The sequence below is a fragment of the Rattus rattus genome, chromosome 4 (genome assembly GCF_011064425.1).
Source record: "Rattus rattus isolate New Zealand chromosome 4, Rrattus_CSIRO_v1, whole genome shotgun sequence".
Taxonomy (NCBI): domain Eukaryota; kingdom Metazoa; phylum Chordata; class Mammalia; order Rodentia; family Muridae; genus Rattus; species Rattus rattus.
In genome coordinates this window covers 180,713,104-180,741,034 of record NC_046157.1, presented here as the reverse complement: position 1 = coordinate 180,741,034, position 27,931 = coordinate 180,713,104, and the positions used below count along the sequence as shown (strand labels likewise).

General features: G+C 48.2%; 2 protein-coding genes across 5 annotated transcripts in view; one reads left to right on the top strand and one right to left on the bottom strand.

The window, feature by feature from the left end:
- Positions 1–19,389, top strand: part of Emilin2 (elastin microfibril interfacer 2) — a 58,539-nt gene extending 39,150 nt beyond the window's left edge. Inside the window, exons 5-8 of the mRNA XM_032899792.1 lie at positions 15,040–15,408; positions 15,735–15,767; positions 16,343–16,471; positions 18,473–19,389. Coding sequence (XP_032755683.1) covers positions 15,040–15,408; positions 15,735–15,767; positions 16,343–16,471; positions 18,473–18,810 — 869 coding nt within the window. The 3' untranslated portion in view covers positions 18,811–19,389. The remainder of the gene's footprint in view (positions 1–15,039; positions 15,409–15,734; positions 15,768–16,342; positions 16,472–18,472) is intronic.
- Positions 19,390–21,708: 2,319 nt separating this feature from the next.
- Positions 21,709–27,931, bottom strand: part of Lpin2 (lipin 2) — a 73,723-nt gene continuing 67,500 nt past the window's right edge. For all 4 annotated transcript variants that reach the window (XM_032901757.1, XM_032901758.1, XM_032901755.1 and 1 more), the window contains exons 16-20: positions 27,492–27,578; positions 26,797–26,949; positions 26,345–26,459; positions 25,177–25,280; positions 21,709–24,884 (exon numbers count right to left, since the gene is read on the bottom strand). In XM_032901757.1, coding sequence (XP_032757648.1) covers positions 24,740–24,884; positions 25,177–25,280; positions 26,345–26,459; positions 26,797–26,949; positions 27,492–27,578 — 604 coding nt within the window. In that variant the 3' untranslated portion in view covers positions 21,709–24,739. The remainder of the gene's footprint in view (positions 24,885–25,176; positions 25,281–26,344; positions 26,460–26,796; positions 26,950–27,491; positions 27,579–27,931) is intronic.

Genomic DNA, 27,931 nt, shown 5'->3' with positions numbered 1-27,931 from the left:
TACATGTCCATATCATCGTTCACCACTGAAGGGGCTCAGGACAGGAACCTCAAGGCAGGAGCTGATGCAGAGGCCATGGAGGAATGCTGCTTACTGGCTTGCTTCTCATGGCTTGCTTAGCCTGCTTTCTTAAAAACCCAGGATCTTGGGACTGGAGAGATGGCTCAGTGGTTAAGAGCACTGACTTCCTAGGTCCTGAGTTCAATTCCCAGCAACCACATGGTGGCTCACAACCATCTGTAATGGTATCTGATGCCCTCGTCTGGTGTGTGGAGACAGCTACAGTATATTCATATACATAAAATAAATAAATAAATCTTTAAAAAAGAAACCCAGGACCACTAGACCAACAATAGCTCCATCCAATGGGTTGAACCCCTCACCCCATAACTAACTTAAAAAGTGGTTACAGAATTGCCTACAACCCAGTCTTATGGAGGCATTTCCTCCTTTTTTATTAAACATACATTCTTTTCTCACACAATATAATCTGACCACAGTTTCCCTTCCCTCTACTCCTCCCAGTTCTCTACCCTCCCGTCTAGATCCACTCCCTGTCTGCTCTCATTAGGACAGTCTTCTTAGAGATAACAACAAACTCATAACGAAATAAAGTAAGATAAAATAAAAACCGTCATATTGAAGTTGGATGAGGCAAACTGACAAGAAAAATGAAGGATCCCACGAGAAAGCACAGGAATCAAGAGACCACTCATACACACACTCAGGTGTTCTGTCAAAGCAGAAAGTGGACAGGTGTGGTTTGTATGCTGAGGGCCTGGTGCAGACCTGTGTAGACCCTATGGTTGCTGCTTCAGTCATGAGTTCATATGAGGTCTGCTCAGGATTCCCTGACCTGGGATTTGATGGACCCACCACCGCCCAGGTGGGTTATTGTTTTTTGGATATCCAGTTTCTTGAGTTATTTATATATTTTGAATATCCAATATATTTGTTGGATGTAGAGTTGGTCAAAATCTTTTCCCATTCTGTAGGCTGCTGCTTTGTCCAAATGACAGTGCCCCTTGCCTTACAGAAGCTTTTCGGTCTCATGAGGTCCCACTTACTAATCATTGATCTTCCTGCCTATGCTAGTGACGTTCTATTCACAAAGTCGTTTCCTGTGCCAATGGGTTGAAGGCTACTCCCCGCTTCCTCTCCTGTCTGGTTCAGTGCACCTGATTCTGTGTTGAGGTCTAGGATCCATTTGGAACGGAGTTTTGTGTAGGCTCTGTAATCGCGGCTTTGGTCTCTGAGTTCATATGGGCTTTGCTCAGTTGTTTTAGAGGACTTTGTTCTCCTGGTGTGTTCTCCTCCAGGGTGATGGCTATGTGTAGTTGTAAATATTAAAAAATATCAGCCCAGGGCTTCTTCCCTGACTCAGACCATTTATTTTCTCAGGTGAAACACATACACAGCCTTTATATTTTTAATATGCCTAATGCTGTATGACTGCCTACCCTCCATGTTGTTAGCATTTATCTTCCTATCGATATCCCAAGTTATTACTTACTGTGTTTTATCTGGGCTACTCTCAGCTCCAATTGGCCAGCCCACATGGCCACAATTTTATGGCTCAGCTAACCGATGGTGGCTCTTTCTCCTCTCTTATGTGTTCTTCTTCTATTTCGTGGTGGGTTCTCCTCCCTTCTTCCCTCCTCCTGATCCTCTCTCTCCAAGCCTCAAAGCTACAACCCAACCTATATCTCCTCTGCCAGCTATTGGTTGTCGGCATTTTTATTCACCAATCAGAATTAACTTGGGAGCAGGGTCCCAGGATCTACAGGCAGATTCCAGGTCTTGGGGGCCCACACATAGCAGTACAATAGACATTAAAAGACAAAACTGAAACAGGCATGGCCTCCAGTTTGAACAGCACCATTTACTGAAGATGCCGTCTCTTTTTACAATGTGTATTTCTGGCTTCTTTATCAAAAGTAAGGTGTCCATAGGTGTGTGGGTTTATGTCTGGGTCTTCAGTTCCGTTGATCTATGTGTCTGTTTTTGTGTCCAGTACCATACTGTTTTTATTACTGTAGCTTTGTAGAATAGCTTAAGACTATGAGTGGTGGTACCGCTAGCAGTTCTTTCATTATTTAGGATTGTTTCTGTGATCCTGGGTGTTGGGCGTTTCCTATGACTTTGAGAATTGTGCTTTCAAGGTCTGTGAAGAATTGTGTTGAAATTTTGATGGGAATTGCATCAATCTGTAGATTGCTTTTGGTAAATTGGCCGTTTTTGCTTTGTTCATCCTGCCAACCCATGAGCACAGGAGATCTTTCCATCTTCTGTTATCTTCTTCAGTTTCTTGCCTCAAAGTCTTAAAAGTTTTTATCATACAGGCCTTTCACTTGCTTGGTTAGAGTTACCCCAAGATATTTCATATTATTTGAGGCTATTGTGAAAGGTGTTGTTTCTCTGATTTCTCAGTCTATTTGTCATTCGTTTATAGAAGGGCTAGCAATTCTAGTGAGTTAATCTTGTATCTAGCTACTTTGCTGAAAGTGTTTTCCAGCTATAGGAGTTCTCTGGTGGAATTTTTGGTGTCCCTTATGTATACTATCATATCCTCTGCAAATAAAGATACTTTGACTTCTTCCTTTCCAATTTGTATCCCCTTGATCTCCTCCTTATTGCTTATTGATCTTCTTAAGCCTTATTGCTCAGTTAAGAATTCAAGTTCTACATTGAATGGGTATGGAAAGAGTGGGCAACCTTGTCTTGTTACTGATATTAGTGGAATTGCTTTGAGTTTCTCTCCATTTACGTTGGTGTTGGCTGTGGACTTGCTGTAAACTGCTAAGGCATTGTCTTAATTGAGATGGTCTCCTCCCAGATAACTTTAACTTGTGACATAAAATTAGCCAGCAGAGAGGTCATGTTCATAAAAACACCTGCGTACCAGCATGGTCCAACCCCTTCAGAGCTGATAGCCTATAAGCCCATAGCCATCCCACTTGATGGCAGAATTTTCAAGAGGGAAACGTGTACTGAGTTCTAGAACTGGTAGGTGGAGCTGGGTTGGGAAGTGGAACTGGGGTGGGAGGGGGCAACATGCAAAGATCATTGTGTCACTACCCAGCAGCATTTTGTGTCTCCCAGAGTTGAATGCAGACTTCTATGAGCAGGTGTGGAACACCAGCTGTATGCTAAGAAAGCCATCTCCCAATCTCCTCTCTCCTTACTTTCTCTTCTCCTGTCCTCCCCTGCAGGCCTAGCATCTTTTCTACCAGGGTGACACAAGGCTGGTGCCACCCAGCTGAGCCTTCCTGACTAAGCCCTCACTGAGCAGCATCTATGTGGAGGGAGGGCCATGTCCAGGTCCTGGCACCTCATGAGGTGTGGGGAAAGCTCACAGCAGTTGGGTAGATGTGCTCTGGACTTCGTCCTAGAGCACAGTGCTCATTTTGTAGATAAAGAGTCACCAGGGCCAAGCATGGCTGTGAACTGGCCACTGTCTGCAGGCTTAGGGATCTGTGGCACACAGATCTCACAGCCCCTGTATCTCTGGAATGTAGAGTTAAGGTCATGAGCCCTGTGTGTTCACAGGGTAATTGTCCCTTGTGGTCAAAGCGTTGTCTGGACTGTGTTTTACAATAACAGATGCAGCCAGAAATTTCCAGTTAATTGGCAGTGCCAGACAGCGTGGGAATCTGTGTCCATTCTGAGGCTCTTCTGTGTAGAGTTAGAGATGGGTAACTCTGAAGACAAAGTGGTTTCCATGTCCTGTCACTGGGGTCATGCTGGGAATGCAGACCCTGTGGGCTTGGGAGAACTTGTGATGGATAAGTGAGTGGTGTCCTCTGACCACCAGAGCCCCCAGGCCCAGGAGACATGGAGTCCACAGCTAAGGTTGACGTCACATGTCAACCAATTAAAAGACATCGGAGTATTTGCTGAACACCAAATGCTTGTAAGGCTCTGTGAAAGGCTGCAGAGATCACAGGTGCCATCCTTCCTTAGAAAATATCCTCAGATCTGTGGGGAGAGTGCACAGTTTGTACTCAATGAAGGAGCAGGTATTAGAGTACAGTGAGCTTGTGGACCCAAGCTCTCTGTGCACCCTTGTCGATGGTGGCTTAGCATGTAGCAAATATGAATAAAATAAAAGTTTGGGGGAGAACCAAACAAAAAGGGCCAGAGGAATCGGCTATCCCCCTCACTAGGATACCCAGAGGGCTTCTCAGAGGGAGAAGGCACAGGAGTAAGCCTTCAAGCTGAAGCAATTAATTACTGAACGTAGTTGAGAGTGATGGGGAGGTGAGCAGTGAGAGAATGAGAGAAACTTCTAGAAGAGTGTGAATGGATAACAGAGGACTAGGTAGAAGTCAAAGGCAGGAAGAGAAGGCACTCAGGGGAAGGCTTTGGTGTGAAAGGCTTTGTATTTTGCTGTGTAATCTCCTACCTCAGTCTCCGTGGTGGTTATTTTCCCCTGGGCCAGGGGCTTGCACAGGGGCAGCTTGGCTCGACTGCTCTTTCATGGACTCAGCCTGAGTTGCTTACCCTCTTAGCTATGTTTTGTGTTTGAAGGAAGGTTCAGATTCATGTTAAGCCACAGACCCGGAATCTTGGTGACCCTCCTTGTCACTTCTCTCCCTGTGTGTCCTTGTGGGCTTCCTCATATCCCACCACTCTCACATAGTCTGATTTACAGCAGAAGGCAAAGCTGTGGTCTCTGACACGTAGAGTTAGCTTGGAATCGCTTCTGCCATATTCATTCTGTTGGTCACAGCAAACCAGCCTTTGAAGGTAGCACGGTTATCATATCGGGAGGCACGGAGTTCCAATGGTGAGTCCCTCCTCCCACAGTTAGAACCAGCACAGAGGAGGGGATGAGGACTGTGCTTAAAGTACAGCCCGATTGCAGGTCAAGACTATAAACTCAGGTTCCTATTGTCTGCTCACAGATCTGCTCATAGGTCCATGGGTGAGCTCAGTTACCCAGATGGCTTTGGGTAGATCTGTGTCCTACCAAGACATGTGGTCTTGCCTGGGGCTTAAGAAGGGTTCATATGCAAAAAATATGTTTATATATACACATACATATAGTCATATATATACTCATACATGTATATATATATGTATGTAATATATATTGTATAATACATATAGGTACACAATTTATAATAATAGTATAGTAATATATATTGTGTAACATATATATAGGTACAATGATGAACAACTAATTATTATTACTAATAATGCTACTAATAATAATTACTATTCTTACTCAGACGGGACTTGATCTTGACATTCCCCTGCCCCCTCAATCCTGGAATTGCAGGTAACCACTGTGGTGGTTCATTGCTCTTGCCTGCAGCTCTCCTGACTCCTTACATTTCCTTGCATTCATTCATTCATTCATTCACTCATTCATTCAGTTTCTTACCTGGATCCAGTCTGCCCTTGAACTCATGGTAATGGTTCTACCTCAACCCCCTGTGTTCTTAGGTCACAGGTATCGCCACACCTGGTTCCGTACTTTATTTAGCAGATCTCTCCTAAGCTGTGCCCTGTCTCAGCGTTCATGGATCTGACACTCTAGAGGAAAAGAAGAACAGCCATGGTAGTGAAGGTCCGACTTTAGCAGTCGGTACCTTGAGGAAAGATAAAAACGTAACAGATAAATAACAGGCAGGAAAGATTCATTTAGCTGCGTGGTTAGGGAGGGCTAATAACAGTCACAATGGTGCTTTGTGAGTAGTAGGGAGATGGCAGTTGGTGATCAGTGAACACCCCTCCCCAGCCTGTTTTAATTCACTCTCAATCCAACTGGTGTAGAATCTGCTCCTGGCTGAGCTCGTCTCCCTGTTTCACCCTGCAATGTGCCCCCCTCACTCCTACCCCACCCCCACTCCTACCCCACCCCCACCCCTGCTATTACTAAAAGAGGGTGGAGGCCTGGGATGGGTCAATCCCTTCTAGGGAGAACTAGAGAGAGCTGCAGGGTGATGCCACACGCCTCCCCCTTCCCCTTCTCTCCTTTTCTACATTAGGGGCCAAATGGAGAGTGTCCAGCCTAGAAGTCTCTTGCCAGAACCCACAACATCACATCTTGACACCCTTCTCGACCGCAAGCGTGCTCCCTCTGAATACATTGGGAGTTTTCCAAGCCCCTTGTTCTTTGAGCACCAAGAGCTTCTGTAGTTGGGACCGTCTGTAACCTCGTGGTTTCCACCTGGCCTCTTTGTTCATGAAATAATGTCTCTGAGACTTCTCATACATGAGTAAACACTTAGGCCAACAGCTTTGGCTCTGTTCCCTGACTAGCTCATATCTCAACAATCCAGTTTATTCTATTCTAAGAGTGCCACATGGCTGCTTACTGCCTCCTCAGTTTCATGCATCTGTCTCCTTCTCAGAGTTCAGGGCAAATCTCCTGAGCCCATTTTCCAGAATCCCCTCTCCCTGTGCTGGATGTCCCACCTTCTAATCCTGCCTTCACTCATTGGCCATAGGCCTTTTTGTTGAGTGGTGAAGATTCTGTACATTGCACAAATATTGTTGGGGTGTAGTCCTGGGTTCCCACGTTCCTGGCTTATATTTTCCCACGTTGGGCCACTGCTAGTCCTTTAAGCCAATTTAACACATCTTTGTCTTCTTTTTCTTGTCATTTACTCCATCCTCCTCAAGCTGTGGTCACTCACCCACATGCCCTTGAGCAGAAGCACTCTTGGTGCCCAATGTTAACCCTCCTAGATAAGCCAGAAGGGTGCCAGGGAACCTAGTCTGTAGCACAAATGTCAACAGAGACTGCTTTTGCAAGATCAACTACTTTATGTCTGAGGATGAGCTGATGTTGAGTCTCTCAGGAACCACCACTTCCCCTCTAACTTGTTGAGAGAGAAGGTGTTGGAGTTGAGAAAGAGAGATGTTGCTGTGGTCGGGGAAGTCTCTGTCATGCTTTCAAGAAGGGACAGCCCTGCCTTGAAACAACCACAGACAGCCTTTCGACATCCTGTGGTGAGAAAATCATGGCTGTGGCTCCTGGTCTTGCCCTGGGAATCCCTCCTCTTGGAATCCTGTTCTACCACAGACCTAAGGACCCTATTTTAATTAAGTTTCCTATATAGTAAGTTGTAACAATGAAAACACACAGATTGGTAGAATACTGAACTATGAAGTCTGGCTGGGGCTGGTGCCTGCCAACTGCATCCTGATGATGGCTTTGGCCATGAGCTTGAAGTCCACTGAGTTTGGGGTCAACTTGGGTCCAAGATACAGTGATGAACTATCATAATTCTGTGAACTCACACACAAAAAACTACCCAATGAATATGTATGTCAGGCAGTCAAAACTCACAGTTTGTTCTTCTCTGGGGCATCTGGTTTTTGTTATACCCTAGTTGCTGTAAGTAGAAGCTTTTATTCATCAAAACTTCGAATTTTGTGTCTGGAGAGATGGCTCAGCAATTAAGAGCATGCACAGCTCTTAGAGAGGACGGAGCTCAGTTCCTAGGACACACACACACACACACACACACACACACACACACACACACCACACATTACACACAGACTCACACACACACATTTTAAACAGTCATAATGTTAAAACAAAATTCTGAATTTGAACAGCGATGTTCTAGTCCAGAGCCTTCCACATGGTCACATGTATGAGCCCTGGGTAACTTCAAAGACATGAACCACCTAGAAGATTTACTCAGGAGCGTTGAGGTTAGCCCTGAGAATTAAAATAAAAAGCCACTTCCAGATCAGTGGAAATGGAAGGAAATCACATCACAAGTAACAGGGCAGGTAGAGCCACACAGGGCAAGAGGTGCCCAGAATGGGGCGGGACAGAACAACTCCCAACTCTGACAGCATAGCACTAACACAAGGTCAGCTTTGTGAGGGAGCCCAGGTCATGTACAGACTCTGCTGTCTTCCAGCTTTCACTTTTTTATTTATTATTTTCTTGGGAACAGCTAGGTTTATTATTAATGTACCACCGATAGACATAAGACCCAACAGCCACCTGCCCCAACAAGGAAGTTGAAAAAGCATGACCAAAAGGAGCACATGCTAGACTGACTCAGGAGTCAGAGACCCTGTGACATGCTGTCTCTGCTTTGGTACCAAGAAGGAGTCCTCGGGGTACTGCTGTGTAGAACCCGATGGGTATAGAGTTTCCCAATCCTTGTTCCAGAAGTACATTAAACTGACTCCTAGGCCAAAGTTTGACCCATAGCTCCTGACAAATTAAGACAGAAAAGTATGTTCCCTTGACTCCAACTCAGATGTGTGGGTCTAGGACAACTGCTTGAGCTCCATCTCATGCCATCAACATAGGGACCTAATCCTAATGTCTCCTTTTGTCGTTTTGAATGAGTCAGCCAAGACCTCCAGAGTCTCCTCGTTAGGGTTCGAATCTGTCTCCAAGTGCCCTGTTAGCTCCAGGAACTGCTCACGGGTGAACCCCGAGTTGCCATCCGTGGACGACAGACTCCTAGTTGTCCTCCATCTCAGTTACTTACATCATGGCTGCAGCTCAGTTGAGTCCTCTTCTTCGGTTTCCTACTATTTTATTTTTGACCTCTTGGTTGTGCAGGAGTAGAGCCTGCCTTGAGTGTGCTCACTGAGCACTGTACCAAGAGAGCCACGTCCACAGCCAGTGCCAGCCACTGATGTGTCTCCCTTCATAGCTTATTCATATAAATATTAGAATTAACCGTGAATTTATCTTTTACAAACTTCAAGTGAGGCTGGTGTCATCCCCCGTCCCCCCACCCCCACCCCACCCCGGCCACCATGGGATCAAGTGCTGTGGTACAAAGAGCTTCAATTCTGATGTCACCACACATAGTAACACATGTGATACAGATGTATGGGGATTTCTGTTTTCACTGGTTTGGACCAAGCAGAAATTAGACCCTGGTGCCAGTTTTTGACTTCTGTTCTATTTCATGGGTTTTACTGTCTTCACATCTGACTTCCCTCGACTGGAGTGGCCACGGGTCCTCTGTTTTTGAAGAAGGTCCCTGCAGTGTCCGTTGTGAGTGGTTTGGTCAGGGCAGGGCCTTCCTTCCGCTGGGTGCATTTCCCCTTCTGTGCTGTCAAGGGAACAGTTGAGATCATGTGATTGCCTGTGAGATTTGAGGGGCCTTTTCAAGTGCTGACCTGTTGCTACTTCCTGGCTAAGCCTCCTGTCTTGCTGGAAGGAGGGTTGGTAACCGGCCCTAGTGCTTTGGAGCCCGTGTTTTGAGTAGCCAAGCAACTGCTTCTCTCTCTGCAGGCTGTAATGGTAAAGACTGTCCTGCTAGGCCCGTATTGTTTGACGGACATCCCATGTATGTCGCTTAGCATTCTGTAGTGTCAGTTTAATGGGTTTGTTTCTTTTGTAGCGGGTAGTTTCGGCTACACCGCTTTGAGTTCCCAGCGAGTCGCGCAGATGAAACACGCACATTAGTCCATTTTTAACCTACCTTACTGGCTCAGTGGCTGGGCTCTTCTAACCCTCCTGCAGCTAATGTGCCCTTACCTAGCTCTAAAGCTGCCCTCAGCTTAGTTACACAGTTTCCTTCTGTGAAGCCCACGGCCTCTTTCCCTTTCTCCCCACACCTTGGAAGACCTCCCCTGCATCTCCCTCCGCCAGTGTCTCAATTCTCCTCTTCGCTCCCAGCCTGCGGAACCAGAAAGCCCCGCCTCTTTCTTTCTGCCCAGCCATTGGCCACTGACATCTTTACTGATTGATTAAGAACCAATTGGGGACAAGAACCTTCATTCCTGATTAAATCAGAGCACCAGAACCACTTCTCTACATCCTTTCACATTTTAAATTTTAATTATTAAAATAGGGAAAGTAGAGAGCACACACATTATGTGGAGGTCAGAGGACCGCTTCTAGGAGAGGGTTTGCTCTTCGATCCCTTGTTGAAGCAGGGCCTCTTGTTTCTGCCATGCTATATGCTCCAGGCTAGCTGGTCCTCCAACTTCCGGGCAATTGTTTCTGCCTCCCATTCTGCTGTCGGAGCTCCAGGATCACAGATGTGCCACCGTAGCATCGGCTTTTAAAATGTGTTTTCAAGGCTGGAACTCAGGTTGTCACACTTGGATAGCAGGCACTCTTACCCACTGAGCTAACCTGCTGTCCTTGTTGCTTTTGTGAGACAGGTTCTTGGTGTGTACACCTTACTAGCCACTCTAGAGCCCAGGTTAGCCTTGGATTCACTGCGGTCCTCCTGCCTTGAACTTCAAATGCTGAGATAGAGTATATACACTATACCTAGATAGTAAGTTTAAAGTCTCAACGTGTAGATTCTTCGGCTTTAGTATCCTCTCTCTGGTCAGGCAGGTCTAACCCATGACCCACAGGCCGCTAGCTAAAAATAGCTACAACTGTGGCCTGACACATAGCCATAAATATGGAACATGGTTTGTGTATGTGTGCACATGTGGTTTTGTATGTGGTGTGTGTGTGTGTGTGGAGGTCAGAGGTCAAGCTTGGCGACTTCCTCAGCCATTTCCACCTTGACTGTTTAGTTCCCTTTTAAGGATTATATGTACGTGGATGTGAGTACACCAGTGCAGATGCACCCAGAGGCTGAGCCTCAGGTGTCTGGAGCTGGAGTTGCAGGGGGTTGTGAGCCACCTGACATCGGTGCTGGAAACTGAATCTGGGTCTTTGCAAGGGCACCCTATGCTCTTAACACCAAGGCATCTCTGGTTTTTCTATCTTATTTTGGAGACAGTCTCTCACTGAGCCTGGAAGTCCATTTCTCACTTTCCACCGAGCTCCAGGGATCCAGCTGTGTCTGCCTCCCTCTCAAAGCACCGGGGTTACACGGGCATGCCCCTGCACCTAGTTGCTTTGCATGGGTGGGTGCTAGGGTCTGAACTCAGATGCTCATGCTTGCATAGCAGGCACCTTACTCAGCGGAGTCATCTCCCCAGTTAGTCCTTCTCTCTGCCTCTATGTATATCTCTGTGTCTCTGTATCTATCTTTCTCTGTGTCTCTCTCTTCTGTCTCCCTCTCTGTTCTGTCTCTGTGTCTCTGTCTCTCTTCTGTCTCCCTCTGTTCTCTCTCTCTCTCTCTCTCTCTCTCTCTCTCTCTCTCTCTCTCTGTGTGTGTGTGTGTGTGTGTGTGTGTGTGTGTGTCTGTCTGTCTGTCTCAGTTCTTGAGCAAATGCTAGACACAGGGAAACCAGGTATTCCCACCAGTCCTCTGAGGGACTACACTTGACATTCACACAGTGTGCTACAGTCAGCCCCTCTCAGCACCAGGTGAGTTCTGCCTGGATGACAGGAGGGAGCATTTGGAGGCTGAGAACTAGGAAGGCTTTGCTGGCTTCCCACAGCCAGACCCGAACAGTAACAGTAAGGGTCACCTTCCTGTAGTCTAGACTACACACCATCTAGTTGTCAGGTACATAGCACCCTCCTGCCCAGAGCTCAGCCCCGCTACCCCTGGGTTTCTGAGACAGTAGATAAAAGCCTAACTCCTGTGGATGGGTGGAGGGTGTCAGCTCAGATGGACACACCCATTGTAGCACTCCAGCCTCCACAGGAGTCTTCTAGTAAAGCTGACATTGGCTTTTAATTTGCTCCTCTAATTTTGAGATAGTTTTATTCTATATCCCCGGATGGCCTGAAGCTCACTATGACTCATACTGTCCTCAAACTCAAATCAATCCTCCTGCTTCAGCTTCCCAAGTACTGGGATTATAGGCATGAGATGCCACAATAAAACTTAATCAGAGCTTTGGAAGACAGAGCAGGGTCACCCAGAGTAAAACAACCTCCTTTTCCTCCTCCCGTGCTCCTCCTCCCGTGCTCCTCCTCCCTCCTCTACACCCCTTTGCTGGCTGGACCTGTTGCTCACTCACTCATCAGGTGAGGGCTTCTCTTTCTGAATGAGAGAGTTGTGCATTCAGGGAAACTCTCTCTCTAGATTGAACAGAGTGCAGCTTGGCTCTGTTAGGACTTGGTAATAAAAATCTGTGGAAACGCCATGTGATACTGGGTGGAGCCCAAGCTGGGAGAGCCTGGGCCTGGGCCCCAAGCTGAATCAGGCCCAGTCTTTACACCGTTGTCTAACTTGCATGCAGCTCTGCTCACCCCTGGAGCCCCCCCCCTTTTTTTTTTTTTTTTGCTCAAACAGGATTTTAAATTCTTGCTTTTTTGATAAGCCTGGTATTGAGGGAAATGACTTAGAAGGAATTATCATGGTCCTGTGCACCCAAGCAGTCCAAGTAGAACCCTAGAATGGCAGTGATTTGTGAGTAGAATTGGGGTTCCTGGCATTCTGGCTGAATTAAGTAACGATCACAGCCTCTGTCTCGGTGTTATGTGCTAGGTCCTGTGCTAAATCCTGGGTCAGAGACAGTGAAGGTGAACACACCAGCCAGCTGTAGGTGGAAGAGAGACAGAATCACAAGGGTTCAGACTGCTTCATGCTTTGGAAGCAGGATTGCTCAAGCCCCATTGGGCAGATCCCAGAGGGCTTCACAGAGGTGGTATTTGAGCTAGACCGGAGGGGTGGGTGGTGACCAGGTGGTTCAGGGGGCAGGCACAGCACAGCGAAGGCACTAAGTCAGGGAGGCTCTGGTGAGAGCTTGGCACTAGGGATGGAGCAGGAACTGGATAGTAAAGGAGGTGAAGTTTGGTTTTATAGACAGTAGAAAACAGTGGACTTCTAATTGGTATATATGACTTGCCCACAATGTTCCATGACACTTTTATATGACTGCACGATGCACTTGGATTGTGTACTTTCACCTCCCCCTTACCCTCTATTTCCTCGTTTAAAATTTTTATGTGTATGCTTGTACACACATTCATATGTGGAGGGCAGAGGCCAAGGCCAAATGTCTTTGTTACTTCAACCATCCTTAAAGAAATTATGTATGGGTGTTGCCTGCATGTATGTCTGTGCAATATATACACAAACACACACATCTCACACACACACACTGCCCAAAGGAGCCCAAGAGGGACTGGATTTATGCATAGTTGTGAGCTGCTGTGTGGATGCTGGGACTTGAACTTGGGTCTTTAAGAGTTTATAACTGCTGAACCATCTCTCCAGCCCCAAGATTTTGTTTTTATGTGTATGAGTGTCTGCTTGCGTACACATATGCACATGTATCAAGTGAGTGCCGGTGTAATTGGCTTTCCACGGTGGCACTAAGGGTAAGGCTCAGGTTGTCATAATTTCTAGGCAAAGCACATTACCCATGGAGCCATCTCCCAAGACGCTCTGTGCCTTTAACAAACCACCTCCTTCATTTCTTCTTTCCCCCATCTTACCATTTCTGTTTTTGAGACAGGGTCTCACTATGTTGCCTAAACTTGACCGTCCCAGAACAGTAAGTAGACAAGGCAGGCCTCGAACTCAGAGAGATCCTCCTGCCTCTGCCTCTTGAGTGCTGGAATTAAAGGCAAGCACCACCACAATCGGCTCATGACCTTTCAGGGGGGAAAAGTCCATATTCACTCAGGGGAGAAGGCTCAGAAGTGCCGAGCAGGCGTGAAGAGTTGGGAATCCCCAGAACTCACATAGATGCCAGGGAGCTGAGGAGGTGTGCCTGTAATTCTAGCCTCAAATGGCAAAGACAGGGTATCTATCCGCAGAGCAAGCTGGCTAGCAAGCCTAGCCACATCAGTGAGCTCTAAGTTTGACTGAGAAAACCAGCCCCAGTGAGTAATGGGGAGCCACTGGGATGATGGTTCAATGACATTAACCTCCAGCCTCTACTGCGTTTACACAAAGGTACCACACACGTACAAAGCATGCATCTGTGCACATCACATATAGGAAAAATGAAAATAGATAACACATTTCCTCACATATGAAATCTATCAACTTCCAACAGCCCCTCAACATCATTTTCTATATTATAAAATAAATCCAAGCATTTTGCAGTTGCAGTTCTGTGTTTAAAATATTAGCACATTTTCTTCTGGAACTTCTCTGCTTCCTGGTACTTCATGGGCTGGTCTTTCTCTGGATGTGCCTGCACAAGGCTGTCCATCTGTGTCTTCCCCACCTTTGTCCTGTGAAAGACTGTCAACTCTTTCTCATGGTTTCCTCCCATTTCCGTGGAATTCGTGTAGAGGCTGGCCTAGAACCTGTATGGCCCTCCTGCCTGGCTTATCCTGTCACATATGCTCACTGCCTGCATCTACAGTGGGGTTATCCAGTTATCCTTAAGAGCACTGACAGGGTGACTGCTAGAATTACTTCCTGTGGAGCTTATTCTTAGGAAAACTGGTCAGAAAGGCTGAGAAATAACTTTTGGGGGGTGTTTTGGCAGCCTGCTCATTTTATAGAACTTTAAAGCAGCCCTAGACAGTGGGCCAAGATGCAGTGACGGATGGTGCCTCATACTGTCCAGCTCTGGGGCCCGGGGCATATGAGGCACCAGACTAAGGAAAGAGGAAGGTAGTCTTTGCATTTGCAAGTGGGATGTTTTCAGATGTTTCGTGAGCACGCAGCAAGGGCTTTTTGGAATGCTAGTTCCAGGAATGTGGAAGGAAGAGGTGGCTGAGTCACTGCGGTGGCCACCTCAGACAGGCAGAGGCACTTGAAGCAGGAGGTTCCTCCACTGGTGATCTCAAAGTGTGTGGAAATGGTGGTGGTGTTTCTTTGGGGTCTGTACTAACTGTAGGGGCAGCCAAGGGGGTCTTCACAACAGCCCTTCACAAGTCAGCAGTGAGGCCGCTGGCCTGACACGGAGGCTAGCTTGCTTTAGAGACTGCAGAAGTCGGTGGAATTAGCCTCCTGGTAATGTGACTCATCAATGACGAGAGCACGAGTCGAAAAGACCCGTGGTGCTGGAGCCAGAATCACGCTACTTTGGAGTTTCACCATCTACATCAAGGAGGCCCCAGTTGCGTTCCCAGATCTCCCTGGGTGATTGGAGGCAGCTTCAGAAAATGCCAGGCGAGTTATCCCAAGTACTGTTTACATCCCATCGGGGACAGTGCCTCTAGCTACAGACACAAGTAGTCGATCAAGGGACATTGATTAAAGGTCGTAGAAACCTCACACAGGGGATCTGGAGACATTTGAACCTTCCTTTCTTTCTCACTTCTAGCAGAGGAACCCTTGGAAGCAACTCAGGGACCATCTGGGAAGACCCCACTAGAATCCACCAGACCCTTGGAGGAGGCCCCCACTGAGCCACCGCGGCTGACCCCACTGCCAGAACACCCTGCCGGACCACCACAGATAGGCCAGCGGCCAGTATTGCCCCAGAGGCCCCTGCAGCCACCACCTTTGCCTGCCTGGCCTGGTCGCACGGGGTTGCCCGTCCTGCCTGGCTCTAGTGGAGTCATCATGGAGACTGGAGAGGCTGGGCCTCCAGGCAGGATGGGCATGTCTGGAAGGGGCCTGCCTCAGGGAGTGGATGGACAGATGGGGCAGGGGCCGATTCCTAGCTCGGAAGGCTACGCAGGCGCACCAGGTACGTTTGCCTCGCAGGCATGGGATAGCCTGTGCCTGTTGGTGTGTTCTGTGGGTCCAGAGTTCCACCTTTAGGGGACAAAGTTCAGAAAGGTAGCTTCCAAAGGGCCTGAGAGTTCAGAGGAACCTCTTTCTGCTTATCTGAAATGTGGGTATCAGAAGTACCTCAGAACAGCAAAAGAAATATTTAAAAGTACAATTTCCCCGGGGAAGGGTAAGAATAATGAGGTTGACACGGCCAGAGTCAGGGACTACAGCCATGCTGAAGGGAGAACGAGGACTGAGAAATACCTGTGCAGGATCTGACTTTCCACTCTTTGTTTTCAGGCTACCCCAAGTCACCTCCTGTAGCCACCCCAGGTATGTCTACACAGAACCCTCATGGGATTGCTCTCCTTGGTGGCCTCTGCCCGGCACTTCCTGTCTCCTCCCTTGGGGGGTTTGGGGGGACCTGGCACGGGTAGACAGCCTGGAGCCTAGGCCCTTCCACACCCAGTAGACTCCCTGGTCCTGGCTTCTGTAGACTGACCCTCTAGAGAGACCTCAGAGGCAGGAATTTTCCCTCCTACGTGGTTTCTGTTCATGTTTTTCAAGGGGAGGCTGGGTGGGCTGTGCTTCCAAGCAAGCAACTGTCTAGATGATTCTCTGCACCCAGCAGCAGCCCGATGTAGCCAGCGCATAGCAGCCTCGCCTTTCATTCTCTCCCTCTCTCAGCTTCACGCACACACTCTACACAGACAATCCCTTTGAGGCTTCCAAGTGCAGTGTCTGTGTCTCACACGCATGTCCAGTTCCCCAGTTTCTCTGTGCTAGCCCTTGGTCTGACAAGGGGAGTCTCTGGACTTCCAGCAGGGGGAGGCATAGCTTGTACCTGGTGTCCATCAACACTTTCAGAAGATAGGTAGGTCCACATGTTCTTGCCACTCTCTCCCTAGGGGTGTCGCTGCCTGCTCTGGTGTCCTTTTCAGCTGGTCTTACCCAGAAGCCTTTTCCCAGTGATGGAGGTGTCGTCCTCTTTAATAAGGTGCTGGTGAATGATGGGGATGTATACAACCCCAGCACTGGTGAGTATCTAAAACGCAGTTCTGTCTTGCTCTACCCAAATGCTCGTCCTGTGGTGGCCCTTGGGGCCTGGGGAGAACATACACGGGGCAGTGGATTGTCCCCAAACCTCCGGTCCGTGGGCTACAGGTGTGGAAGAGCAGCACGTGGCCTCACTACACTTTTGGAAGTGCTGCTCAATTTTTAATGGTTGCTAAAAAATATTTTTTCCAGCTATGACCTGTCACACCCCAGCCCCCTCTCTTCCATCTGCCCTCTAGTGGCCAACAAGCATGCTTTATCTACAAAGGGACAGAGGCAGAGACTCCTTCAGAATCTTTTTATGAGGAAGGGGGAAAGGGGCTGAGCCTAGAGTGTTACGCCTCACACACGGAGACAGAATGAAACGGTGGACTTTGGAAGGTGCCTGTGGCACCCATGCCTGTTCCAGGGAACCCCGGAACCTGTGGTAGAAGCTGCTGAGCTCCGACAGCACAGCCTTTTCCCCCTTGCTCCAGCTTGTCCTGTCTCACCTGCTCCCAGGCACAAAGCCCTTCCTGATAGCCACACATGAGTCTCCCCTTTAAAGGAGAATTCTGTCTGGACCAGGGGCAACCCTCCGAGGCTCATGGGAGGTGCCTTGCTCAGTCTCCTTGCCTTTAGCAGTTATGCTTTCATTTGTGTAGGCATGAACATGGCCTTCTCAGAGAGGGAGACGGATTTTTGATCATCTTGGTAATTTTTAGCCATTCTTTCCACAATTTCCAGCCTGGTTATCCTCTGGCTAAGTCGCTGGTACACCTTGGAGAAAGAAGCCAGGTATCCTGGGCTGCCTAGCTTTCTGGTCTATGCTTCAAGGTTCTGTGCCAGAGTTGGGGTTGATTTTGATTGGGAATGAGGGGACCCCTTGTCCACTTACACAGGCTGGTGATCTTCACGAGCAGGCCAGTACTGTCAAGACAATCTCAGGTTGTCCTTGACCTAGGCTTGCCCACATTAGGTAGGGAAATGGAAGCTTGGCCCAGTTCACTGGGGCCTGATCTGTCCTCCGAGTCAAGATTCCAGGAGTTTAAAGAGTAAGCATGGAAGGGGCAGGGTTGACCCAGGCATTCTTGAAGGCTAGACGCTTGAATGGACCACTTTTAGTTTAAGGACCCTAATTTCATGATAACATCTGGCTTTTGGTTAAGTGCAAAGGCCTAATACCCCTACCACCCACTCCTGGTCTATCTCTAGCCACTTCCTTGCCTCCCAGATCACGTGGAAAAGATAGTAGAGCTTCTGGCTACAATTGAATGTGACCTACACCCACCAGGCTGATTCTTTAGATGAAGGTTAGCCTGGCCTCCTAAAGCTGAGCAGTTCAGTGTCTGCCTCTTGGGCTGGGCAAGCTTTGTTTCCATCTGCTGTTTCAGGGATAGGCCTCAGAGACACCAGTGATTTAGGAAGGTGGTTTTTAACATGGCAGGGCCTGGGGCTTGGTCCCAAGTCTCCAGGGCACACATGCCATGTACACAGCAGACCAGGAATTCCGTTCAAACTGGCTGCCTGTCCCAGCAGGGCCATGACTGCTTTAGGTTTCCTGGCCTGTTGTAAACTTAGGCAAACATTGCTGCAAGTCCTGGGCTACTGGAGCTCTTACTGCTTGGATGTTACAAGCCCGGGACCGTGGGCTCTGAACCAAGTGATCGATCAGAGTCTGTGGTTTGCAGGGGTGCGAGGCCGTACTGGGGCTGCTGCTGTGCATGGTGGAATGCTTGTCTAGAATATGCCTATCCCTGGGGGTTGATCTTCATACTGGGAACAACAGGCGTGGGCAGGCAGTACACTCTAAGTCAGGCTTCCTTCTACAGGTTTGGTGACTGACCATCCTGACCTGTCTAAGACACTGGGTGCTAAAACCCAGGGGCCGTCGGAGGCCATCTACAGTGGCCTTGTGTGAGATGGGTCCAAGTTAGTCTGTAACCAGGGTGAGGGTGGCAGAGACAGCAGACCAGCTCACCAGTGTGTCTGGCTCTTTGTAGGGATCTTCACGGCACCATATGATGGGCGCTACCTGATCACGGCCACCCTCACCCCGGAGAGGGATGCCTACGTGGAAGCGGTCCTGTCTGTTTCCAACGCCAGTGTTGCCCAGCTCCATACGGCTGGGTATAGGAGAGAGTTCCTGGAATACCATCGTCCTCCTGGGGCTGTGCATACCTGCGGGGGCCCAGGGGCCTTCCACCTCATCGTGCACCTGAAGGCAGGAGATGGAGTCAACGTTGTGGTGACTGGGGGCAGATTGGCTCACACAGACTTTGATGAAATGTACTCCACCTTTAGTGGCGTTTTCTTGTATCCTTTCCTTTCTCACCTCTAGGGAGGCCAGGAGGGGAAGAGGCTGTAAAAACTCCAGAGCTTTTAATATATTTGGTTATGTAGTTTGCTGCACACACTCTGCCTGCCCCCAGGATAAAAGCCCTCACCTCCCTGTAGAGACGGACACCCCTCATTTCCAGACAGCTGTGGAGGCGACACATGGTTCAAGTCTGTCACTGTAACTGGACAACCAGAAGATTTGTCAAGTCCCCTTCGCTGGAAGCTGGCTTCTCCTGTGCTGCCTATATGCCGCCAGTTCTGCCAGAGGCTCCTGGGTTGGGCCTCTTCGGTGCTACAGTGGAGGCCCATGCTGCTCCCTGACTGGGCTGGGCCAGATGCAGCTGGAAGACACTGTAGCGGACGCGTCCTCCACACTGCATGTAGAAGACTTAAACACTGAAGTGCTGATGTGGCCTGGACCCAGAGTTAGCCTGGGTTGTTCCACACTTGGTTGCTGGTACTGATCTCTGCTACCAAGGTGGATGTAAGAGACATTATTTATGAGGCTTGCCGGGCTCCTTAAATGACATGTACGATATAAGTGCAAAGACAGGGAGCATCAATAAAGATGTCAGAATCACTATGTTCCTTTTCTGTATTTGGTGCCTTACAGATAGGGAGTTGCAGGGGTGGGGAGAGCAAACTAGAGTACTTTTTAATGGATGTAAAAGCTAATCCGGTGTAAATTAACCCCAATCGGTATGTAAAATATCCCATGCCTGCCAGCTTCCAGGTTTTGCACACTTGGGGTTTGATTTTGGCTGGAAAACAAGCCCAGATGTCCTTGAAGTCAGGGCTGACTGTGGCCTCTGTTGGGGAAGTGAGCTAGTTGCAGGCTACTGCTCCACTGCACAACTCACTGGCAGAGACAGCACTAGAACTCGGGTGCCTTAGCAACAAGAGGCCCAATAGAAAACGGATGGCTGACTGCAAACTGAGATCATTTGAGAAGACAGGCGGATTCGGGTCTAGGAGGCCTAGCACCACAATCCTTTCCCAGCAGCAGCCCCGAAGCTCTAGGCATGGGGGCATCTAGCTCAGGGTGGCTTTTGCTAAGCAGGTTTGAGGAAAACCCGGTCTGTCTGTCAGGCAGCACCTGTAGGGAAAGGTAACTCCCCCGGGTCCCTAATGGAAGGTGCAGACAGGGAAACCAGTTTCAATAGCCTTGTCTTTTCTTAACCCAGTTGGCAGAAGAGGCTAAGGCAGTAAAAATACATTGCGTTTCAAGGACTGTCTGGAAAAAAAAAAAGGGATATTTGGAAGGAGGGCCATGGACTGCACGGTTTCTACAGCTGGGGAGTTGGCTACAAAGGTCAGAGCACTCTTGCCTGTCTGAGAAATGACTCACAGAAAACCCTGAGCAGCAGGACTTTCAGGAAAGCCTCGCTCGCTGGCTCACAGGTTTGCTTTTGCCCGTTCCCCTCGATCTTCTTTCAAGATCACATTCAGTGCCAAAGTGGCTGGAAGGCAGGGACCTGTCGGGGATGCCTAGCCACTGTATTCCCCAGCCCTGGACAGGTCTCTCGAGGATTGTCCAATGCGTGTGACCCCTTTACGGGCCTTAGTTCTCTACGTCCAACAGGCAGGGTGGAGTGAGCCCAGTCACATCAGCAGTCACATGCTCACTGCAAGACATAAGGGGATGAAAACCACACTCCGCCCCTGAAGGAGACAGGTTTAAAACGGGAGCCCCGGGCTTTTCTTGGAGATGAAAAGCAGGGACAGCCAGAGCTTGTCTGGGGGAGGGGAGTTTGGAGTAGTGCCCCCTAAGTCACCACACCCCCTCTAGTCATGTGCCACGAGTGAGTCAGAGGTGTGAACTGAGTTTAAGTACTTACTCTACTTTTAATGGGACAGGCTGGTCTCAAGCAGTCCCCCTAAGCAGCAGGACCGACTGGCAAATACCACAGCACCACCAGGTTCAGGGTTCAACTTCTCTAATCAAGGAGCTGTGGTGACCAAGAAAAGGGCAGTACTTTTTAAGAACTGGAACATTTTGCTCTGATATGTACCATCACCAAGCAGTACCATTTAAATGACCAAATACTACTCTTAAATGGAGTCTGCGAGGAGGAATGCTCAAGTCTATTTTAATTCAGGTCTTGTTTCCCACACCTATCTGCTTCATGAAAGTAAGTGGACACCTCAACTCCAGGCCTATGGTCGCAAGAGTGGCATTGTCTTGCCCCCATCCACTTTCTAAACACAATCTTGTGCTATTTACGATGGATGGAAGGAGGTACACAGGCAGGTACAGGGGTGAGGGCTCTCAGAGCATTAAACTGTCCAGAGGAAAACTCCACTGCCCTTATAATCAGACTATTTTCTAGGACAAAAATATAGACGCCCCTGCCTCTGCCCTCAAGATGTGTGGTTTTTGTGCCTCTTATCAGGGAAAGCAGCAAACACAAAATTTTCATTTAAGGACGTGTGATCCAGCAGGTGTACTGTCTCCTGCCCAGTGATCTCAGGGAGGATGATGCCACACTAATTCTTGTCATCACCTATACGATGTGAGGTTGTGGTAACAGATCATGTCCACTTTGTTAATCTGATGGAAACATCAGACTCTTACCTGCTGTGACCCAGGAAAGGCTTATAAAGGTGGGGTATTATAGCTGAGTGCACTCCCAGAAGACTTTGAAGGGCTGGTGGGAACCAGATTGTAAGGAAGTGATGTACGGAAGAATCACTTCTTGACAGAAGCTACAAGGCTGACACAGTCCTTACGGTTGGCGCTTCACTGGAACCAGGCTTTACAAGTGAGCATCAGGAAGAGGCCCCTCCTTCAGACAAGCACGTCAGCAAAGACAAAGTGATGTGTAATACGGCTGGTAACTTAAGTGCCAATCTCGGGCACTGATTCGGTCAAATGTCCCTGAAGAAGGAGCCCAATGCACTCAGTTCACGTTAGTTTATTATTGTAACATTTTTGTGAACATCAAACACTGCACCAAAACACGAGCCGTTCATCTGAAGACAACTTCTGCACCACACTGAAGGTGTGCACTGATGCTTACAATTCATTACTGACGACCAAAAGCTGCTCAGTGGCACTGCTCTCCAATAATCAAGTCCTTCATCAGCTGAGTGTAATTATTAAAAGGGAAGTCTTTCCTCTGCCTTCAAGTTTTACATAAACCCCAGCGTGCTCTCGAACAAGGTTTCCCAGGGCTATGTGGTAAACTTGCTCGTCACCTGAACCGCTTCTTCTCTCAGATGATGGCTTTGAAGAGCACTACAGACGGCTGGGCCGCCCCACGGACAGGGGCTGCACAGGACAGAGGCTTCCTGCTGCTCAGCTGTGTCCTGACCCACTCTAGGCTGTTTTAGCAGCTTTTGTTTTTACGTTACTACACCAGCACATTTCTTTTTCCAACTGACTATGCAGACAGACCACAGGAAATGCAGTACTGATCATACGGTTACGTGTGCGTGCTCCAGGTCCACATGTACAACCTCCACAGGGAGAGCAGCCATCACTTCCACAGCAGTGCAAGCGCCAACACTCGACACCAGACACTAACATTAGACTGAACTGGAAAGACATGGGGCCGTAGTCACTGATGCAACACTGATGGAGGGACGGGCGGCTGGTCTGCCATAGTGTCTCTTCAGCATCACCTGTCACTGAAGACAAGGTGACACTGCAACAAGCCATCTAAGGGTTTGTGTGCAAACACACTTAAGGGCATCTCTCTTTCACAGAAAGAACAAATGTCATTTGTAACAAATGGCAATGGATTTTCAGCACAAACCTAACACTCATAACACTACAGTAACAGTAATCATCTACTTTCAGCAAGGAAGACTCCTTTAATTAAGGAAAGAGTTACATTCATTATCCTAAATATTCACTGATCAATGTGCAGTGACAAGAGTCGGGCTAACAGACACACAGACGGACAGAAGGACCAGCCACCCTCTCAGCACAGGCCAAGAGACCCAGAGCCTATGCTGGACCTTCTGAAGAGGCCCATGTGTCCAAAAAAAAAAAAAAAAAAAAAAAAAGGGTTTGTCAGGAAAAGCAAACAGACTAGCTAGGTAAAAAGCTCCCTAAAGGACAAACAGAAGTGGTCTGAGAGAAAACATAAAAGACATTCTGTACCATGAGATCCTACCAAGCTCAGGTTAAGTACACAATTATTTTTCCCTAAAGCGAAGATGTGCTACATCACCAAGGTACTGATGGCTTGGGCATCAAATCCCACGTGGCTGCTTTAATAGGATCTTATTTCACTAACCGGCAAGAATTTCACATAAACGTAACTGAGTTTCCCTACTACCTAACACAAATAACTCACGAAGGAGAAGTGAATTGTATGGGAAACATCAGCCTGTGGAAGCCTGTGTTGCCCCTTCTCTGGGAGCATGTACCTTCAGGTTTTGCCACTGAGAACTATGCTTCAAATGGTCCTTTTTTTCTTTAATTAAACATTGTCAACCATGGTCTCTGCATTCAACTGCAATACTGAAATGAGGCAGGGACACTCAACTCTCCAATCTGGAAAATAACCACCCCTTTTCTAAGCCAACTCTAGGCGAGCGTTATTTTGAGTGAAGCAAACTAAAGCCTGGTCAGGCCAGCCATCCAACTGCAGGGGCATGCAGAGTTGGAACCATCTTTAACGGCAGCTCTCCCTCTGCTCAGAAGCCTCCACTGCCATCTTCCCAGTGGAGGGCTGTGACTGAACCACTGAGGTCTCTGGAACGCCTTCCTTCAATACTTCTCTTGATGTGAGCACTGCAGTGACTGTCCACACCCAGCTGGTCCCGGCTCTGCAGATCTGAGGACATAACTCTCCCTGGTGCTGTCTGTTCCAACATTGACAAGCACTTAACTAGGCCAGTGTCTGGTGCTGCCAGCGAGGTGCAGGGGTAGCCCACTATCAACTGCATAAGGGTCAGAGCTGACAGATGAATCAGGTGGGCTGGGCTCCTGCTGCGGTGCTCGCTCTCAACGGGCACTCAGTGTCCTCTCTCCCACGCCTCCATGGACTTCTTACGTGGCTGGAATCAAAGGACTGGTCAATGCCACCAGCCAAAGGCTTTTTCCTTAGCAAATCTGAAGCCCAGACTTTCAAAAATCCTGTCCTGAAATACCTGCCCCAAGGGCCACCTAAGGCAGTGACAGTGTCAGAGAACAGGACTCCCAAGACCCAAGGCAACTGCCCTACACTTCTGAGGAAAGCCACTGCCTCTCCTGTGATTTAAACCAAGGTCTCACTGTTACTCCAGACATGAAATGTGCATCTGTTCTTCTGCTAGGTCATAACGACAACTTAAACGACTTCTTTCTCATTGCGGCAAGGACAGGTGAGGAGATGATGATGCTAGGGTGCCTTCCCCCAACTTTACAGCCCACGCTGGTGCAGCTGGGCTCAAGGTGCTGGCGCTGCCTGCCTGGCACATGAAGCAGCTGTCCTAGTTCAGTGAGCAAGAGTGGAGGTGTCCGGAGGAGGACATGTACACACAGCTGGTAGCACTAACTGGACCTCTGGAGAAAGCCCTGGTTATAGAGAGAAACGATCCCAACTGACCAGTGGAGATTTTAACTCTTTACTTTGTGTAGTCATGTGCTGGTCCATTCTTTTTGAGTTTCTGGTTTCTTCCTTTTTAAACTATGCAGCTGACCAGTGCACAGCACACAACTCCACAAGAGGCATGTGAGGCCCACAAGTAATGGAGCACAGGCTTCAGAGCACAGGCTTCTAATGCAGGCTGACTGCCCCTCACTCCTCTGTCTAGGTGCTGAGTGGTGGCTTAGGAAGCTGAAAGAAGGTGGCAGTGCCAGCTTCGGGGACTCTGTCCCTGTTCTGGAAAGCAGGTTCCTGACTGTCAGCTCCTGGGTCTTCATCTGTAAGAGGGCCAGTGACCTTCCCTGCTGGGAGGTGAGTGACAGTGCCCCCACCTTGCCACACAGGCCTTTTTCAAGCTAGGTCATCCAGGTCCACGTCAGGGATTGGGTCTCTCCAGTAGCAGAAGGAACTGAACTCTGGGCATGGGAAGGCAGAATTCTGTTCCTTATTGAGAAGTGGGAACACGTGTTCCACAAGCTCACTCAGCCTGTGATACCTGGAAGGAATCAGGCAAGAGACGCAGCTGTTACGTTACATTTGATATAAAACAAGGCCATGGTGTAAAGCTGGCTCTTCAGATTAAAGGAGGGCTGCTTATTAGCACTTAGAGCCAGCGCTGTCTCAGGGTCCAGGCACACACACAAACACTCCTTAAGCAGTTATCCACAAGGAACAGAACACTCAGAGATGTGCAGCTTTGCCCCTCAGGCTGTGCCCTGTCTTGGTCCTTATCTGTCCTCAGCTATAACCTGGTTGCAGGGTGCTGGCTGCAGCCTGAATGTACTTACGATGACTTGTTTCCTTTGGTCCTTTCTTGTATTAATTCACCCTTTGGATTCACAGTGAATATCCTACAGTCTGGAACTCCGACTTGTGTGTAAGCATAGACATCCTGCAGAAGAATTGACAACTTAGTTGGCTCCTCATAAGCCAAAACCACGACATCAACTGACAAGTGGAAATCTTTAGCCAAACCCAGAGCACACAGGAAGTCAGACAAGGGAACCAACACACCTTTAGGATACCTGAGATACGGAGAAATCCCCCATAGGATGCAGTACAAAAGGCAGAGAAGGGAACTCATGCCACGGTTCTGGTGTGGATCCAAGGGCATGAGAATAGTGGTTCTCAACCCCTTTGGGGAGTCAAATGACCCTTTCAGAGGAGTCGTATATAAGGTGTCTTACAAATCAGATATTTACATTCTGATTCATAACAATATAAAAATGTAGTTATGAAATAGCAATGAAAATAATTTCACGGTTGGGGGCCACCACAACACAGGAATTGTATTTAAGGGTCATACAGCATTAGGAAGGTTGAGAACAACTGAATCAGAACTTAAGGCAGAGAGCCAGCTAGAATGTAGGCAGAACTGCCTGAGAAAATGTTGAAACTGGGCCTAGGGGTGGAGGAGGACATCCTTCTGTGTACAGTGCTGGGGTCAATAGGGAATGCAGGACTTCCCCAAACTGCTAGGGAATTTGAATAACCCTTGCCTCTAGTGCAGCTACTCAGGTGGCTAAGGCAAGAAGGCTGTCTATGCTACAGAATGAGTTCAAGGCCAGTCTGGGTAAGTTTCCGAGATCGTATCTTAAAAAAAAAATTAAAACAGAGCTGGAGAGATGGCTCATTGTTAAGAGCACTTGATGCTCTTGCAGAAGAACCTGGGTTCGATTTCCAGCACCCATACAGTGACTCAAAACCATCTGTAACTCAAATTTTTAAAAAATTTTAGAAAGGGTAAAAGGGTTTGGGATAACACAGCTCAATGGCAGAGTGCATGCCTAGAATGTGCAAAGCTCTGAGCTCAATGGCCAGTCCGGGGTTGGGGGTGTGAGGTGTATCTCAAGTGAAACCCCACTGGGCAGAAAGCCACTGACAGGGCTGGACCCTAAAATGCACCTCTTGAATTCCGCTCACACAGGATCCACACACAATACCACAGACACTTACGTTGGGACGGTTTCCAAAGGCAGCATAGAAGGGCTGCCTGGATGGGGCAAACAAGTTCTTAATATCATTCAGACACTCAATTTTGAACTTCTCTGGTTTCTTTTCTATCACTTCCCTAAAGACAAAAAGATACAATCACCAAATTGAAATGGTAGTTTTTTTAGAGTATGTTCTTGGAAAGATTTTCATGCTCACGGCCACCTACTTTCTTAATCCCTGGGCACTGTCGCGTTCTTCCTTCTCTCTAGCCCAGTCTCCTGACAGAGTATGTGAGTGATAATCAGTGGAAAGAGATACACTTTACCTCATCGTCTCTGACTGAGCACTTCAGAGACAGCAAATGGAGGAAAACAGACCCTGTCAGAGCTCTGCTCCCACAGCGCTGGGTAGCCCTGGGCTCCAGCACCCACCCCTGCCCACAAGAGGCCCAAGCATGCCCTCTGGAAAGCTACCTGTGGAAGGCAGAGAACAAGCTGCTGGGGGACAGCATCAGGGGGCCTCGAGGCAAGATTGTGCCCTTGTCGTTGACCCAGTGTAAATAGCCACGGGTCATGTCGGCCATGCCGATGGCGCGTGCAGAACAGTACAGAAACTTGTAACCATTCCTAAAGACAACACACAGACACATGACCTGGTTAGGGACATCTTTTGGATAAAGAAAAGAATCTTTTTCTTTTATCAGATCCAAATCCAGGTCTTCTCATTTACTTTGAAAATCAACTACTGAACTTAGTTGAAATGGTGAAAAGGGGAACATGCAGAACGGATTATGTCAAACTGCAAAGTCCCAAGAGAGTGAACTAGCTCAGAAAAAGATCCAAATGGTCAAAACCGGACTCTCTTTATGGTATTTGCTGCAAAGGAACTATCCAAAAGGTCTTATTTTAAGGACATTTTGTTGGACAGTCACCATTCTCTGGGACAGGGAGTAAAGTCACATCTGAGTAGCTGACATATTCTGATTTCCTATCATGGTATTCTAAAATGGGCATTATATATCTCCTGATCCATGGACTGTGGACATGCTAAGACCTCAAAAAGGATGGCTAGTTTTTCCTTAAGAAACTGTCTTCTACACACGCCTGTGCCCAGTAAATACACTTAGTCAAAGCTAGGCTGAGGCAGGACACTCGAGAATGGTACTTACTCATTGATGGAATGGTAGAGCCTAGCTATGCCCTGATGAGTCCAGTCTTTACCCAGCTGTGGGAGAATCTGTCCCAAAGCATCAGACCTGGCAAGAGGGGAGAAATAGAATCAGATCCCAGAAATCCAACACATAAAGTCAGTCATTTTCCATACTGGCTGCTAATAAGCACTAAGTGGGGATGCAAGCTGTCTACGATGTTCCAGGATGGTCTTATTCTGATTCTGTGCAGCCGAAAGGCAGCCCTGTAATGGTGTGCCCCAAGGCACTCCTGACAACAGTGTAACAGGGAGTCCAGTATTTACTTTCAGAGATAATTTACCACATCTTCCCCGCCGCATCCCTAAAATGCTAACAGTTTGTCTTCTTTGAACATTAGAATTTGGAGACCAAATAGTCAGATTTTGCATGTTAGTTCATTTGTATGGTTCCACACACCT